The 15,736-nt window shown below is 52.2% G+C and overlaps 2 protein-coding genes across 4 annotated transcripts in view; one reads left to right on the top strand and one right to left on the bottom strand.

Annotated features, from left to right (window-relative positions):
• The window catches only part of LOC120888298 (homeobox protein Hox-C8), a 137,800-nt gene extending 123,894 nt beyond the window's left edge, over positions 1 to 13,906 (top strand). The window contains exons 4-9 of one of the 3 annotated variants that reach the window (XM_078014528.1): positions 554 to 3,949; positions 5,027 to 5,108; positions 5,903 to 6,056; positions 8,097 to 8,201; positions 12,527 to 12,625; positions 13,224 to 13,906. The gene's annotated coding sequence lies outside the window, so the exon portion shown is untranslated. Of the gene's footprint in view, positions 1 to 553; positions 3,950 to 5,026; positions 5,109 to 5,902; positions 6,057 to 8,096; positions 8,269 to 12,526; positions 12,626 to 13,223 lie in introns of those variants that run through there. The other 2 variants (XM_078014530.1, XM_078014529.1) reach the window with 2 other exon arrangements.
• Positions 11,978 to 15,736, bottom strand: part of Smug1 (single-strand-selective monofunctional uracil-DNA glycosylase 1) — a 48,218-nt gene continuing 44,459 nt past the window's right edge. Inside the window, exons 5-6 of the mRNA XM_040280528.2 lie at positions 13,202 to 13,297; positions 11,978 to 12,539 (exon numbers count right to left, since the gene is read on the bottom strand). Coding sequence (XP_040136462.1) covers positions 12,489 to 12,539; positions 13,202 to 13,297 — 147 coding nt within the window. The 3' untranslated portion in view covers positions 11,978 to 12,488. The remainder of the gene's footprint in view (positions 12,540 to 13,201; positions 13,298 to 15,736) is intronic.

The following is a 15,736-nucleotide window of genomic DNA, read 5'->3' as shown; positions in this document are numbered from 1 at the left end:
CTGCTAATTTAACCTAAGACTGTACACCACTCCAAGGACCAGCTGTTCCGTTTTCTGGTGGCCACTGATGAGGACTTAGTTTTGGAGATTATTTTGCCCATCTCTATGTCTCCGGGCAAAGCCTCATTTGAATGCTGCTAGTTCTCAGGTTGCCTGTTTGAGCTTATGAACAGAACGGTGGTCTCAAAAGGACATTAGCGGGGAAGAAAAAGGATATTAAGGCTGCCTGCTATCTCACATCTCTGGAGGGAGAAGGGGCATCTTGCACACATGAAATTCTATGTGAATGGCACCACCTAGAGTTGTGCTCCAGGAATGCAATGATTGGTGTTCCCAGAGCTGAGCAAGGCTACCATCCTGCCACCCAGAGAGGCCTGGTGATCCAGTCAGCCTCACTCATCCCTCCAGGATGAAAAACCCAAGTTTTGACAACTAAGGTGTCAACACCTCAGCCCCTAAAAAGGGCTCAAAGAGATCCTGCCTACCTCATTGGCAGCTAGGAGATCTGGGCTCAGCCCACAGCTCACCAATCTTCTCTTCATCCACTTCAAAGGCAACTCCAGCTTCAAGAGGACCCCAGGATATGAAGCAAGGCTGTTCTGTTCCAAGCATGGTGTGGGGCGATGCTGCCAGGCACAGGTCAGGCTGGGCCTAGAAATCAGAGTGGGACCTCAGACCTCAGCCATCCCAGAGTCGGGGGAGGGGAGAGCGGGTGATGGAGGATCGGGTGCAACCCTGAGTGCAGAACAAATGCTTACAATTTTCCTGTTCCCTCCTAGACACCAGGCCCGCCAGACTCTCACTTGGGTCCTCACCAGCTGGCAAGCCTGTTTTACCTCCTTGCCATCTGTCAAGCCTATTCACCTGAATGTCCTCTGCCTCCTCCCCCTTGCCCTTCCTTTCCCTTCTCTCAATCCTCAACCTCTTTCCCAAAGTCTCTGTACAAAACCTACTGACCTTGCAATCTCCACAACACCCCCTTGAGCACTGCTTCTCTCAGCTTGCAGAGCCCTTAAGATCCCTGTGTCCTTTCCTTACTAGACAGAAGCTCCTACTCACCCCATTAAGTTGGACATCACTGATTCAGCAGGTCATGGAAGCTCAGCCACAAGAACTCCACACTGAAGCTAAGACAGCACTAGCACCTGGAGGAGAGGGTCAGCCAGTCCACAGCCAACCAACCCTGACGAAACTCCTCCTTCATGCAGGCACCATATGAAGTAGGGGAAGTCTGGCCCCAAGAAGCATCTGGTCTCAGGTGACAAAAACAAGACACATCCACTCCAGATTTTAAAATAATAAGAAGAAATCTGACCATAAAGGTGAGCTTTATGAAAAATAAGCTCCAGAGGCAAGAGAAAGTGCCGTTAACTTGGGTCCTCGCAAAAGACTCCAAGAGGACGTCAGATAGGAGCGGCCCTGGTGGCTTTGGAAAGGCTGAAGGTCCATTGCAGGCCTGCATGCTGCTGAAGAATCATTGCAAGGGTTGTTCTTTATATCAGTATCCGTCATGGAAGAAAAATGGGCTCCAGCTACAGCAGGGTAGCATTACTGAATACTGACTCTCTGTCAGGCACTGGGCCGGGCCCTAGGAATACAAAGAAGGCCTTACCTTCAATGCTCTGCCAGCCTAGATGGGGAAGAAACCACAAGTTAATCCTTATAGTACAACATGGGAAGAGCCAATACTAGATACACTCAGGGCATCACGGGGCACCATGTACACACCTAAGCCTCTGTTGGGGATGGGAAAAGAAAAGGGTCAGAAACAGCTTCCTGTAAAGCAGGTATGTAAACGAAGCAAAATCATGCAAATGATGCTTCTTCTTCTCCCATGCCATATCCAACTGAATTTCCACCCCAAGAAAAAACATTGGCTTTTCCTTTGGTACAACAGATTGAACCCAGTGGCACCACTGAGCCATATCACCAGCCCTTTTTATTTTTTATTTTGAGATGGGGTCTCACTAAGTTCCTTAGGGCCTTACTAAGTTGCTGAGGCTGGTCTTGAACTTGCAATCCTCCTGCCTCAGCCTCCCAAGCTGCTGGGATTACAGGTGTGCCCCACGTGCCAGCTGCCACTGGCTTCTTAAACAAAGGTCACAGTGGGGTGTCAACATCCAGCCCATTCTCTGTCTCCTGTTATGATCTAGGATGCCTCCCTGCCCCATCAGACCCTACAGTGCATCCCTCCTGCCAGCATGATGCCTAGGAGTTCTATGATTCCCAAGACTTGACAGAAGTGGGGAATGGGGAGGAAAGAGCATCCTAATCCCAGAATTCTCATACTCTGAAGCCTTCCTCTTTCCAGCCCTTGGGGAGGATGCCCCTGTTTCCCCCTACCCCAGTTCTCCATCCAGCTCCCTCCCCGCCCTGCTGCAGCTGCTCCACTCCCCCATCTTGAAAGAATGCACCCTCTCCTCCAAGTCTCCTCCACAGGGTGCAGAGCAGGAGGGAGGCAGCATATGGCCCCATTTTCCTTGGCCTGTGTAAGCTATTTTGGAAATGAGAAACCCCCTTGCCCTTTCCTCCTCTCTGGGGAGCACCCTCCCTCCCTCTGCACATTCCCCAGAAGTTCTCAGACTGAGATCCGCCCTACGTGCAGTTATGTGGTGAAATCACCCCTTTCCTCCCCCAGAGGCTCTGAAACTGGGAAGAGAGCGGATTCAACCCTTTGATGTAGGCACGTTTTAAAAGGCCCACCTGTCCCCTCGCTCCCTACGACCCCCGCCCCGCCTGAACTGCTGACTGCTGGAGCCCCTCATCACAGCTTTAAATCCCCGGCTACCCCTGCCCCAGCTTGGCCCAGATCGGTCACACGCACACCCTCTCCTGCTGGGGGTAATCAAACCCAACCATGCTCACTCAGGGACATCTGTCTCCCGCCAATACGGAATGATCCCAAACTCGAGGGGTTCTGTGACACTTAAAAGCTTCAAGCAGGAAGATCTGCAATTTCTCTTGGACCAGGGCCTGTGGGGAGGGTCGCTCAGAAACCCCTCGTTTGATGTTGTGCTTTCATGGCTGCGGTTTGATCCAGATGTTCCCCAGTTGTGGGATTTTCTCACTGGGAGGGAGGGGCCCTTGGCTGTGAAGACATTTCCATCCTGTGCACATTTGGATCTGGGCTGCTTGGGAGGGGGAGTTCTTCCAGCTCTCGGCAACCCCACCCTTTCCCCCAGGTCACATCCTTTCCCTTAACATCCAAAGAAGAGAGAAGAATCCCGAACAGGGAATTCCCACTAGCTTGCTGGCTTGCTGTGTCACTGTCCAAAAATGGCCCTACATCTCTGTTCTTCTGGTTTCATAAGATAGAGCTGGAGTTAGTTCCCCATAGTGGTTCCTAAATCATGGGAATAGGAAAGGGAGTTCAAGAATCAAATTTCTGGCCAAGATACAAAAATTATCTAAGAAATTGTGAAAGGAATTGGACCCAAAGTGGATGAGTCAGGGTTCTTGAAAAAGCAAGAGACTGCCCCTCTTCCAGGACAGTCTCTCAAGGACAGAAGTGAACTTTTATGACTGTCTGCTCCCTCAGAGCTTCAAAAGGTCAAGGTCATGTCCCCTCAAGGGCTTCAGTGAAACCCTGGAAATCTTTCTTTCAACTTTAAGAGACTTCAGTTCTGCTGTCCAGCCTCCCTCATTGTGTGCTGTAGCCTGAGGTGGCTGTGGTGTTAGTCCCACTCAGGGATCCTCTCAGGCCTCTGGCAATCCCTCAAAGGCCTTCTGGAGTCACCTAGATTAAAAAGAAAAAAAAAAAATCAGGTTGCTCCTGGAGCTGTGCTGGTGACCCCATAAGCACTTGGCTTCTTGCCTCCACGTGGGAGTCACAGCCTAAAATGGATAGATGGATGCCGAGCACTAGAGGACAGATGGACCCCAGCCCTTACTGGTCCAAGGCACGAGCCCATGAATGATCCTGGAGGACTTTCCTCAGCCTCAAGTTTGCGTAAGTGGACTTTGTGCCGGGGAGGGACCTGCATGGGGAGAAGCAGCAGCCTGGGGTGCTTGTTGCAAGAAGAGAAATTTCCAAGGAGGCAGAGGTTGGAAGACACTGAGTGGCACAAGACACTGGGAGGAGCCATAAGAAACAAGCCAGGGGGAAAAGGGCACTGTGCCCTCTTGGAGTAGACGGAAGGGAGGGCTGGAGCCAGAGTGGGTGGAAGGATGGAGAGAAGAGGTGAGAAAACCTCCATGTGGTTGTTCCACCTGTAGGATTGGAACAACTGTCCCCAGCTCCCTCTGCTCTGTGTAGCACATTTAGGGACAGTTTTTCTCAGGGGGCCCTGAGGGACAGTTCTCAAGCCTCTCCCTCCCCACAGCATTTAATCCAGCCCGGCACAGAGGGGTCAGGTCATGATGGAGACGGGGGTGTATGGTGATGGGGCTCACTGGCTCGAATTTTTTCTGATTCCCCCATGTCCTCTCTCCTAGGCAATCATTTCTCATTTGCCTGGTCTTAATACCCCATATGTCTCTAGCTCAAAGAGCTAAGAAACACTCCATCACTCTTAAGCTGGGCCTTGCCACCTGCAGGCCCCTCCCTCCCGCACATATGTTCACACACTGGGGCAAGTGGTGAGCTCCGGCCCCTCCAGCCCCTCTCCCCCACCCCACCCTTCTCATCTTTCTGAGAAGGATGAGAGCCTTCTCTTTAGGGGGTGGGCATGTAAGGGATCCTCACAGCTGGAGAGCAGCTGGAAGAGCCCCACCTAGCCCGTGCACTCAGGGTGACTCCCTGGAGGGGACCAGAAGCAGAAGGGCAGAAGGTGTGGGAAGCCGGGAAAATTCCTGCAGTGGGGTTTGGACTGGGAAAGGGGTGGATGCCCAGCAAGGGGTCCTCGGTCTCAGGGAGGAAATGGCCAGTGGCCAGGCACCAGCTGGCTCCTGTTCCTCTTCCCTCTCACCCACCTCTCCACTTTGCCATACCGTAGAATCCAGGTGGACACACCTACTACAACTGTCTCATCCCTCCTTGTGACTTCACCTCCTCCATTGGTGCCAATCTCTCCCCCACCCACTGCAGGGTACTAGAGTCTGATGCAAGTCTCCACCCCAGAGGCAGGCCTGACCACAGCTCCTGAGGATGCTGTGCACAGGAAGATAAGGTGAGGCCAGAACTGCTCCTGGCTCCTCTCCTGAGGGAGTCTCCCAGCCCATCCTCAGAATCCCTTTTCCTGAGCTGAGATGACGAGCTGAGAGGGGAAGGGCCAGAACGAACGAGGCTGGGACTGGGGACAGCAGTGCCCTCTGCATCCTCTTCATGTTCCTGTATGTAAATAGTTTCCCCCAAAGAACCATGGAAGGCCCCATCAGTACTCCTCCTCCTCCTCCTCCTCCTCCTCCTCCTCCTCCTCCTCCTCCTCCTCTTCCTCCTCCTCCTCCTCCCCCTTCCCCCCAACCCCACAGTTACCAAGACAGAGTTATTTGGACAATCTCTACCTGCAGGTCTGGGTTAGAAGTTTGAGTGGGGCCTGGGCATGTAGCTTGAGACCTTGGACTCCATCCCCAGCACTGCAAAAAATAAAAAATAAGTAAACGGGGAAAAAAATTAGGCAGAAGTAAGAGACATCTCACCTGTAATCCCAGCAGCTCAGGAGGCTGAGGCAGGAGGATCATAAGTTCAAAGCCAACCTCAGCAAAAGCAAGGTGCTAAGCAACTCAGTGAGATCCTGTCTCTAAATAAAATACAAAATAGGTCTGGAGATATGGCTCAGAAGCCATTGACATTGAGCACCCAGTGCTTGGCACTGGGCTGGACTCTGCTGGAGGAGATGGAAGGAGAACATCTCCCTGGGCTTCCACCTCACACAACCCATTAACCCATAAAGGCACATATTACAAATCTGGGAGACTCTCATGCTTGAATAGAACTTTGTAATCTTGCCTCATTCTCATTCAGGCAGGCAATCCTATGTGAATGTCAAGCACACAAGCTAGACAGAAGAAAGAACTTCCATAGGGCATCAATACTGTATAGAAAAATCATCCAACTTGAAGGATTCTTGGGAGGCAATGAACGAGGAGCACCCTCAACTTGCTGAGCCAGAATTAAGGTAAGACTCCTGTCTGAAGGCAGCAGAGTGGCTGAGATGTCCCCTCCCCCGCCCCATCCCCCCAGATCCTACCTGGAACAGAGGGGAGGAGGAGTCTCCAGTCAATGGGGAGGAGGAGTCTCCAGTCAATGGGGAGGAGGAGTCTCCAGTCAATGGGTGTGAAGAGGAGGGAACACAGGAAGAGACAGATGGGTAGATGGAGGGATTGGAGGAGTAGGGGGACCAAGGCAGGAGAGATGAATGGTCTTGGCGGGACTGATGGACGAGGCCAGGATGGATGGATGGCGGCTGAGGTTTGTTTACTGGCAGCCCCCAGCCCACCCTCGCCCAGGGAGAGGAATGGAGGCTGGCACATCAGAGGGCTCTTAGGGAAGCTCATGGAGATGATTTAGATGGGAATGAATCAGCTCCATATGGATTAAGTGTCCCTGCAAATCCCAGGACCTTACAGATGAGGGGACAGGGCAAGGGCACTGAGGGGAAGGGGAGGGGGCAGTGTGGAGCTGGTGCAGGGAAACACAGGCCTGGAGCCGTGGAAGGGCTCGGGTGGGCAGGCCTGCGTGGACACAGGCCCCAGGCTTGCGGGTCCTGCTGTTTCTCTGCTTGGTACCAGGCTTTAGGGAAAGGCCTCCTTCCTCTTCCACAAACCCTGCCTCGCTCCCCTGAGGGGGGCGACAGTCTTTCTGCCTATGTCTTTTCGTCTTCATATTTTGGTCCCTCTCATGACCAGGCCTGTCCCTTCACTTCCTCTGTCTCCATCCACACTCCCAGTCCCTCCCTCTGTGTCTCTGCACCCCTGTCTTTTGCTCTAGAAGCATAAGTGGCCTAAGGAAAGGGCCCATTTCCTACTTACCTCGGGCCTTAGCAGGCCGGGTCTAGTGCTGCCCTGCATCCAGGCACAGGCTTCCTCTTACTTGAACTTCCTCGGGTTCCAGAGGAGGTCAGGAGAACAGGAAAGGCCACATTGATCTCTTTGGCCGAGAGCGAGTTGAGCAGACACGCATTACTTCCAGGCCATGGGAGGTCACAGGTTCTCTACTGGCTGGGGCTGTGGAGGTACCATCTCCCCTTCCCCTGCCCTACCCTCAGCAAAGGACCCCAAATCAACTGTGGTGATGAAGCCGGCTGCCATGTGGACAACCTGGAGTCAGAGCACAGGGTAGTCACATATGACAATGGTTGAAATATCACAGCCACTCTCCCCCCACCCCCACTGGTGATCTATGGGCTGCGTGCCCTGTAAAAATTATTTATTGGGGCCTCAGAGTGTCCTGATTTAGTGCTGCTGCCTCTGGGGCCGAGAGGCCTGCCTGTCCGCCAGAGTCTAAGCATTAAACGACGCTAAAAAGTTAAACGGCCAACGTTGGGGGCTCACTCAAGGAGGCACCATAAAGCTGTCGGAGCTGCTTAAATCAGGAGCGAGGATTCCCCGGGACATCTTCTCTCCATATGCTACAAGCCAAGAAGGCTCTCCTCACCCTCCTGCCACTCACCCATGCCCAGCAGCCCACAGAAGGCAGGAGGCACAAGAGCTAGGCACCCAGGATAGAACCCCAAAGAAGGTCAAGGATGACCTTCTCCCCAGGGGTTCCTCCAGCACCACCTGGGGCAGGGGCTTAAGAGCACAGGGAGTCACACTGTCCAGCCCTCTGCCTCGGGGCAGGTGGTCTTCTTGGTCAATCTAGTTTTTTGTTGTTGAGTGAGTTAGGTGTTTTTTGCAGGCCTGGGGACTGAACCCAGGGCCTCTTGTATACTAGGCAAGCGCTCTACCACTGAGCTACAACCCAGATCTGGTTTTTAAGGACTTCCAGCCAGCCAAAGAAATCTCACAGTCTGTTCCCATGGCCTGTGCAGAGGAGTCTTTCCTAAGCGTGTGGCACTTCAATCCGTGTTTCTGCGGGTCTAACCCTTCCTGCCCAAGTTGGAGGGGGTGTTTGGACCGAACTAGCCCATGCCCTCTGACCTCCTGTGTCCCCCACACCTACTCATGTGGCTCTTTGAGAAACAGAGACTCACCCATTGCAAATTTCTATCCACCAGGCACCCCTGGGTGTTGGCACCATGCTCAAGCTTCACAGACAGGTTTTCGCTGCTGAGCCCCAGCCCATGCTGCCACCGCCCGGCCACCACTGAGCACAGGGGAAGGTGGGTCTCCGCAGGCTGTCTATCATGCTTTCTTTCAGCAGCAATAAAATTCACCTCTTAAAACCTCCGCTTGGGTCCCTAATATTTGCCTGGCTATATATCTCCGGTGATATATGGACAGAAATTGCTCATAAACGGCTATAAACCTCTTAGTGGAGCTGGGGAGGAGGTGCATGAGGGTAGGCACAGCCCAGGCTGCAGGAGGATTGGAAGCTGAGCCACTTCACTGAGCATCCAAAAGCAGACGCTGGATCCCAGCACTAGATGTGGGGCTCTGGTAAGGATGAAGGAAGGAGACCCAGAAGAAGATCTGATGCCCAGCAGGTGGTATTATGGAACTGTCTCAACTTCTTGCTCCAGTGACATGCTGTGTAGCCTTAGGCAAGTCTCTCAACCACTCTGTACCATGCTTCCCATCACCAACACAAGGATAAAGACATCTACCCAGGCTCCTGCATTAAGTTGTCATGAGGATTAGATGAAGAAACACAAAGAAAAAGTAGAGAGGTTGTGTATACTGGGTGCTGCCCTCAGATGGGCAGGGCGTATTTGGAAAGCCTACTCTATGCTGATACTTCACCTGATTATCCCTCATCCTTCAACACCCTGCTGTGTAGATATTAACTGTCGTTATGTTGCAGATGCCAAACCCCAGGTTCAGAGAGGTGAGCACAGGCTGTCAGCGCCAGAGACGGGATTTGTACCAGCCTGATCCCAGAACTGGTGCCTTACCACACATCAGAATGAAATCCTGCAACTGGAAGAATGACCAGGGCCTTCCACACGGGGCAGAGGGCTGAAGAATGCCTTCTCACTGGGGTCCACTCCTCCCCAGAGTGCAGGCCTTTCTCTGTCCCTGACACTTCTGCTCCAGGCCTCTGAGGGCCTGAGAGTGAAGGGGGTCCCACAGCATATTCCCAACCACTCTACCAAATTACCCAAGAAACAGTTCTCAAAGTGGAAAGCAAAACCCTGGGGCTGTGTGAGAGGCCTGAGTCCCTCTGCCCGGGAACCCAGGAAGCATGGGTCCTGGGTGACCAAGAGAAGAGGGACTTCAGGGGAACAGATACCAACTATGATGGCCATAGTTGCATGGTCCCTGTCCAGCTCTGCACAAACCAAGCACTGGCTACCTATACCTTCTGGTCACCCTCCTTCTCCCGCCAGCTGCTGGATGCCTCTTCCTTCCTTGACCCCCCAGCCCTCCTGCACGCCTCAACCCACACGCCTACACCCTCCCTCTCTCCCACAGCATCCCCTGAGGCCCTTGTCTGTCCCCTCAGGTTGCTCCACCCTCTCCCTCACTACCTAGAGAGTCCCTGTGCCCCTTCCCTCCACCATGTCCCCTCCTTGTCTTTTCCCTAGGTCTCTTCAGCCCAATTGTCCCCTATGTTTGCCCATGATGCCCCTCTCCTAGTAGCCCCCTAGTTCCTGGATATTCCTTCCTTCAAGCTCTTCCCACTCCAACCCTTCCCTAGTGTCCCCCTCATCTCTTCCCACCTGCCCTCCAGGACCCCCAGCACCTTCCTGCTCTTGCCTCCTTAATGACCAACCAGGACAAACAGTAGGAAGGCCACCCTTCTGCCCCACACTTCCCTTTCCCCGGTGGCTCCCACCCCCAACCCCACTTTTCCTTAAGTTTCCAAATCAACCTTCCTCCAATAATAATGATAAAGCAGGAAGCCGGGCCGGAGGACAGTGCAGATTTTTCTTCTTGACACGGAGTTTCCGATTAAAGGCAAAGGGACATAAATCCTCCCGCGTAATTGCTGTACTCCAGCTCAGAGCCACTCGGGAGGGAGGCTCCCACCCCCTCTGCCCCTACCTCTGGGAGCCCCACCCCCCATTCTGAGCAGCTGCCTGGTCCCCAGAGCCTGAGGGTGGGCCTACAAGGGGGAAGGGAATGGTGCCTTTGTGGGTGAGGCTGTGGTGAGGGGTTGGGATACACTGGAGCCGGGCTCCCTCGTCCCCTGCCAGGGCTCTGAGGTCAGAGAGATGGCCCATGGCCCATCTCAAAGCACCTTCCCCGGCCAACCCACACATTGAAAGCACATTGACAAAGCCTCTCAGGGCTCATTGTCTCATTTGATACTTGTAAGGATCTTGAAAATGAGAAACCTATCAGATAGTGGACAGGGTCCTGGAGACCCATCTGTGCAACTCCCCTCACTTTGTAGGGGAAACTGAGACCTGTCAAAGGGACTGGCTGATGGCAGAGCTGGGGTGGGAATGCTGTCCTAGCCCTAGCAGTATTTGACTGTGGCACACAGGGAGGGGCTGACAGGGTTTGGATCCATTATATCATGAGCCTAAGTTAAGTGGCCCCCTCCCAAGTGGTTTTCTCATCTGCCAGGGAAACTTTGTTAAGAATCAGAGATGCTTGGTGCTTTTGCCCCACCTTTAGAGATTAGAGGAGGAAAACACTAGAAGGGTGTGTGGATTGGGGTCCCTAACCTGAATCCAGGTTCACACTCCTCCTCCTCAGGACTGCACAGCCAGGGAGCACCACCTGTTTACGCCACAGGTAGACCTCCCAGCTTGGCCTGGAGCACTGACTCTTCACCCCCCAAAAAGCCATAGAGTCCACGCACAGAGCCCTTCCCATTCTGTTCCCTAACTCTCTCCCAGTACTGCTGCCTGCTCTCCTCCTCCATGAAGCCCTGCCTGATTTGAAAATCTGGGTTCCACTTTCCCTGTTTCTCCCTGCACTGAACACCCCCCTCCAGCTATTCCTAACTCAGGGTCCTGGAAGCAACCTGACTGACTCTTCTCTCTCATCAGACTAAGGGGCATGGACCTGTCTCCTTCCTCTGAATAGCCATGTCCTAACTCTCCACCCTTCCCACCATCTCCATTCCTACTCCCTCCTCTACCAGACTCAGACCCCAGACAGATCTATTCATGCGTGATTACAGGAACCCAGGAGTCCTGTCTCCCCTTCCTCAGTGGAATTTTCCACAGAAGGTCCAAGGTTCCTATTTCAGATGCAAAATATTCATGGCTTCTCAGCCTCCCTGGACCCTTAGGGACCATTTAACCTGCTCTCCTCCAGCTTCTTGTCTTCAGTATTTTAGGAGAGGGGGGCCCTCAGCTGGGCCAACAAAAGAGAAGGCATATCCTCATGTGTTTACCCATCTCTAAATAAAACTAGCCTCAGCCAATTCCTGCATGAGCTCTTGGACATTCTGACACAGTAGCAGGCAACTGGGTTCTCTACCAAACCCCGATTGAAGGCTCCATGTTCCACCAAGCCACATGCGTGTCCTGTGTACTCCCTGTTCCTGCTACCATGGCAACACTCAGTGGAGAGGAAAGGCCAATGAGGGCTTTGGAGTCAGGGAACACCCTGCCTGAGGCGTGAAAAACAGTGTGAGAAGCTTTAGATACTGCCACAGGGAACTATGTTGAGGTTCCTGAGTGGTTTGGGGTGACATTGTAGCACTATCTGTCCTGGGAGTTCTGGGTGTTATGTTTCTATGGGGCTTTGGGGGTGTCATCGTCAATTCTCGATGCCACTGTAGAATTCTGGGCATTCCTGTGGAGTTGGCCTGGGGATCACAGTGAGGTTTCTGGACTTTGCTGCAGGATTTCTAGAGAGTTACTCCAAAAGGCCACAGGCCTGTGCTACTGCCTGGGCCCAGTGATGAGGTAGCTATAGCAGTTTTAAAAAAAGAAGAAGAAAGAAAAAGAAAAAGAAAAAAGGTAGAGCTTTTTTTAAATAACATTTTTGGTTTAGTTTTTCTTAGTTGTCAATGACTTTTATTTTATTTACTTATATGCAGTGTGGAGATTCGAACCCAGTACCTCCCACATGCTAAGGCAAGTGCTCTACCACTGAGCTACAGCTCTAGAGCTTTTTTTTTTTTTTTTTTAAGGGCTTGGAGGGAAAGAGAGAGAGGGGCCCAGGCTCCCACAGGAATATGGAGTTTCAGGGTAGCAAGGCCATGCTCCACCCTGTCTTGGTGTTCCTGTCCCGAATCCTGGCCAACAGCCTTAGTTCATTGGAGATGAGGGGCTGGGAATGGAGAGGGATCCTTACTGCCTTGGGAGTGATTGCGTGTCAGAAAGTACGCATGCTCCTGGCTTTTTGGAGGGAGGAAGGGCCAGGCAGAGGGACCTCCTGAAGTCCCCAGCAGTCTTCCTGGGTGTGTGTCTTCAAAAACAACCCTACCCCATTGTGAGAGCCCAGCCCTGGCTGTTGTAGGAGCAGGAGGAAATTCAGGAGGAAAAGATACAGACCCCTCTCCCCAGAGACCCCCACAATTTCAGGTATAACAGAGCTTCATCTTAGACCCAGGAAAGCAAATGGTGAACTCTTCTTGCAGCTTGGATAACTTCCTGAAAGACAGAAGTACGAAGCAAGGATTAGCAGAGAGGTGGGCAGCCTGGAGACAAGCAGATGTGGGCTGAGGGCCACTTCAGAGGTGAGTAAGATGACGGTGAGTTCCAACCCTAGGGACCTCGAGTAGGGGAAAAGTCCTTCACCCCCGTATCCATCATTCCCCTAGCAAACATTTATAAGGACAGCTCTGTCTCGGGCATGGTATCAGAAAATGCATACAAACTAGAGGCAGTGACACACCTGGAGGTGTGTTCTCTGAATCCTGGCTGGGTAAGCTTCTAACTCCCTGCCGCTCCAACCAAGAGAAAAGCATTCTCCCTAATTCCAGCTTCCTTCTTCCCTTGGGTCCCAATACCTGCCCCTTGCCATTCAAAAATGCCCTGCTCCTCTCTCTAGGAAGACTTTGGAGCATCTTGGGTCACAGCTACAGCAGGAGGGACTGGGGCTAGATATTCCGAGCACCTTCTCAGCAGCAGGGAGGAGTGGTGCTGAGGAGCTGAGTGGGAGGCCAAGGAAGGAATATGCGAGCTGATGAGTCCAGGCCCGAGATCCTCAGCCCGACTTTGCATCCTGCTGGAAGATGCATCATTCATCCGCCCAGGGGTGGAGATGGGGCAGGGGGAGGGGAATGAAAAACACCCACAGCCCATTAACCTACTTTTGCAACTTCATTAAAACAGAGTCTTCGACATATCGCCATAAATTGTCTTCTGAGGAGGAAGCCAGATCCAACATCAAGTTCTAGCAGTGAAGCCTGGAAGAAGAGACTGGAATAACCAGGGAGGAAGGAACGCTGTATATCTGTGGCATTGGGTGGCAGGAGTCATCCCTGAGAGGCTTTGCAGACTGGGCCAGTCCAGCCAGGCCAGCAGGAGGTCTCTGAAGGGAGCAGGCCACTGTGTGAGGGGCCAGGAAGGGATTTTATATAACACCGTGCACTTGCTACTCTGATGAAGAACCCTCAGAGCTTCCTGGAGTCCCTTTTAACAAAAGCTCTTCACTTTTCCGGGCCTCCTTCCAGAAGCCCTGTTCTGGCCTAAAGCCCTCTTCTGCAAGGTGCCTGCTGAGCATGGTGTCTTTCCTCCAGAGAGCCTGAAGCCAGCACTATCCTGGCTGGGCAGGTGGCCCAGCTCAGAGGAAGGAGAACTGACCCACGGGTAGCAGGGCTGGGCTCCCAATTTCTGACTGGGTAACCTGGATCTAGATCTCACAAGGGTAGTGACTAAGTGCCCAGATCCTGGAGAGGGACTACCTGGGTTCAAATGCTGCCCTTGCCATTCAAGGAGTTTGGCCAAGTTATTTCATCTCTCTGCCTTAGTTTCCTCATAGGAATAAAGATATTTCAAAGTTGTTGAGTTTTAAATGGGATCACCCATGGAAAATGCATGACAGGGGGCTGGGGTTGTAGCTCAGTGGTAGAGCACTGGCCAAGCATGTGGGAGGCACTGGGTTCAATGCTCAGCACCGCATATGAATAAATAAATTAAATAAAGGTCCATCAACAACTAGAAAAAAAGAGGGGGGGAGAGAGATTCTGGTGGATTTGCTAAAAGTTAAAAAAGAAAGAAAAAGTGCATGAAATTAGGACCGATCACATCCTAGGAGTCAAAAAAACATGGGCTCTTATTATCCTTACTATGAACTTATTTATCTAAGGTTTCACAGACTGAAAAGAACCTTTGATGATCATGGAATCTGAACATTTGTTTTATACATGAGGAAACTAAGGCCCACAGAGGGGAAGTGATTTAGGCAGAATCAGAACCCAGATTTCCTTCCACCCAATAAAAGGGTCTTCCCTGAGGCGCCCCTTCTGGGCCTTAGTTTCTTCATTTGTACAATGAAGTGATTAGAGTAGGACAGTGGTTTCCTTGTTCCTTATTATTTTATTAGGAGTAGGGACTTAGAACCTCTCCTCAGACCTCTCAGCATCCCCACCTGCCGGGCATGGTGGTGCACACCTGTAATCCCAGCAGTTTGGGAGGCTGAGACAGGAGGATGGTGAATTCACAGCCAGCCTCAGCAACAGCGAGGCGCTAAACAACTCAGTGAGACCCTGTCTCTCTAAATAAAATATAAAATAGGGCTGGGGAGGTGGCTCAGTGGTCAAGTACCCCTGAGTTCAATCCCCAGTACCCCTCCCCCAAAAAATCCCAACCTTCAAAGGTGGACTAGATCTGGAGAAAACAGTGCAAGGCCAAGGGTAGGAGGTGGTCTGGAGTGTGAGCCATGGCCCCTCCTTCCTCTTCCCCAGCAGCAACCCCAGAGGCCTGTCAGAGAAACCCTGTCACAGACCCAGGCCAGAACAGTCTCAGGGCTTCCACCACTATCACCCAGAAAGATAGGTATCTCCAAAGCCTCATGGAGATGGAAGAAAGACCTCTAGAAAGACTTCCTGGGGTAGGATTATTTTGACACAGTCCCTACACAGACAAGGGGTGGAGAAGAGGGGTGCAGGGGAACGCAGCAGAGGGCCCCGGGGCACAGGACTGTTCTGCCTGCCCAGGTGTCCCGCCCTGACTTGCCTCCACTGTTTCCCTGCTTCCCAACTCAGAGCTGCCTACACTCCTGCCATAGCTGCAGCCCAAGAAAACATGACCATAAAACAGACATTTGCTTTAATTTTCACTTGAAGGGGCAATTTAACACAGGTCGTTTGCAAGCTGTTGGGAGTTCTTTACGAGTCTGGATCATGTTTTCCCAAAGTCCTCCCCACAAAGCAGATTCCTGGGGTCAAAGTTCACATACAAGTATTTAGGGAGAAGAGAGTTGGAGGGAGCATGGGAGATCTCAGAGATGGGGAATACATATGTTTTTCAAGTCACATCAACAATGGCCTGGAAAATAAGAACAAGAGAAAGCCAGGCCAGGCTAGCCAGCCCCTGGTGCTAAGCAAATGCTGTGTGATTTTATCCAACCCTTTTCCATCTCTGGCCTTCTGTAAGCAAAAGCCAGACCCATCCATCATAAATAAGAAACTTGTGGCTCAGCTCCAGTTTCCAGGGGCCTCCCACCTACTCGCAGTGACCTAGATACTCATACACATAGCCAAACCCCACCTTCCCGAGCCCTGACTTTAGCACTTTCTACTTTGGGATCTCTCCAGCTCCCACTTCAGCCACTTCAGCCCCCAGCGAACCACTGACCCTTCTCTGACCTCAATTTCGCATCTTGGGTCCTCTGCTTGTCTTCA

Source organism: Ictidomys tridecemlineatus, chromosome 6 (genome assembly GCF_052094955.1).
Source record: "Ictidomys tridecemlineatus isolate mIctTri1 chromosome 6, mIctTri1.hap1, whole genome shotgun sequence".
Taxonomy (NCBI): Eukaryota; Metazoa; Chordata; class Mammalia; order Rodentia; family Sciuridae; genus Ictidomys; species Ictidomys tridecemlineatus.
The sequence above is the reverse complement of the archived record's forward strand: the minus strand, read 5'-3'. Positions and strand labels throughout refer to the sequence as shown.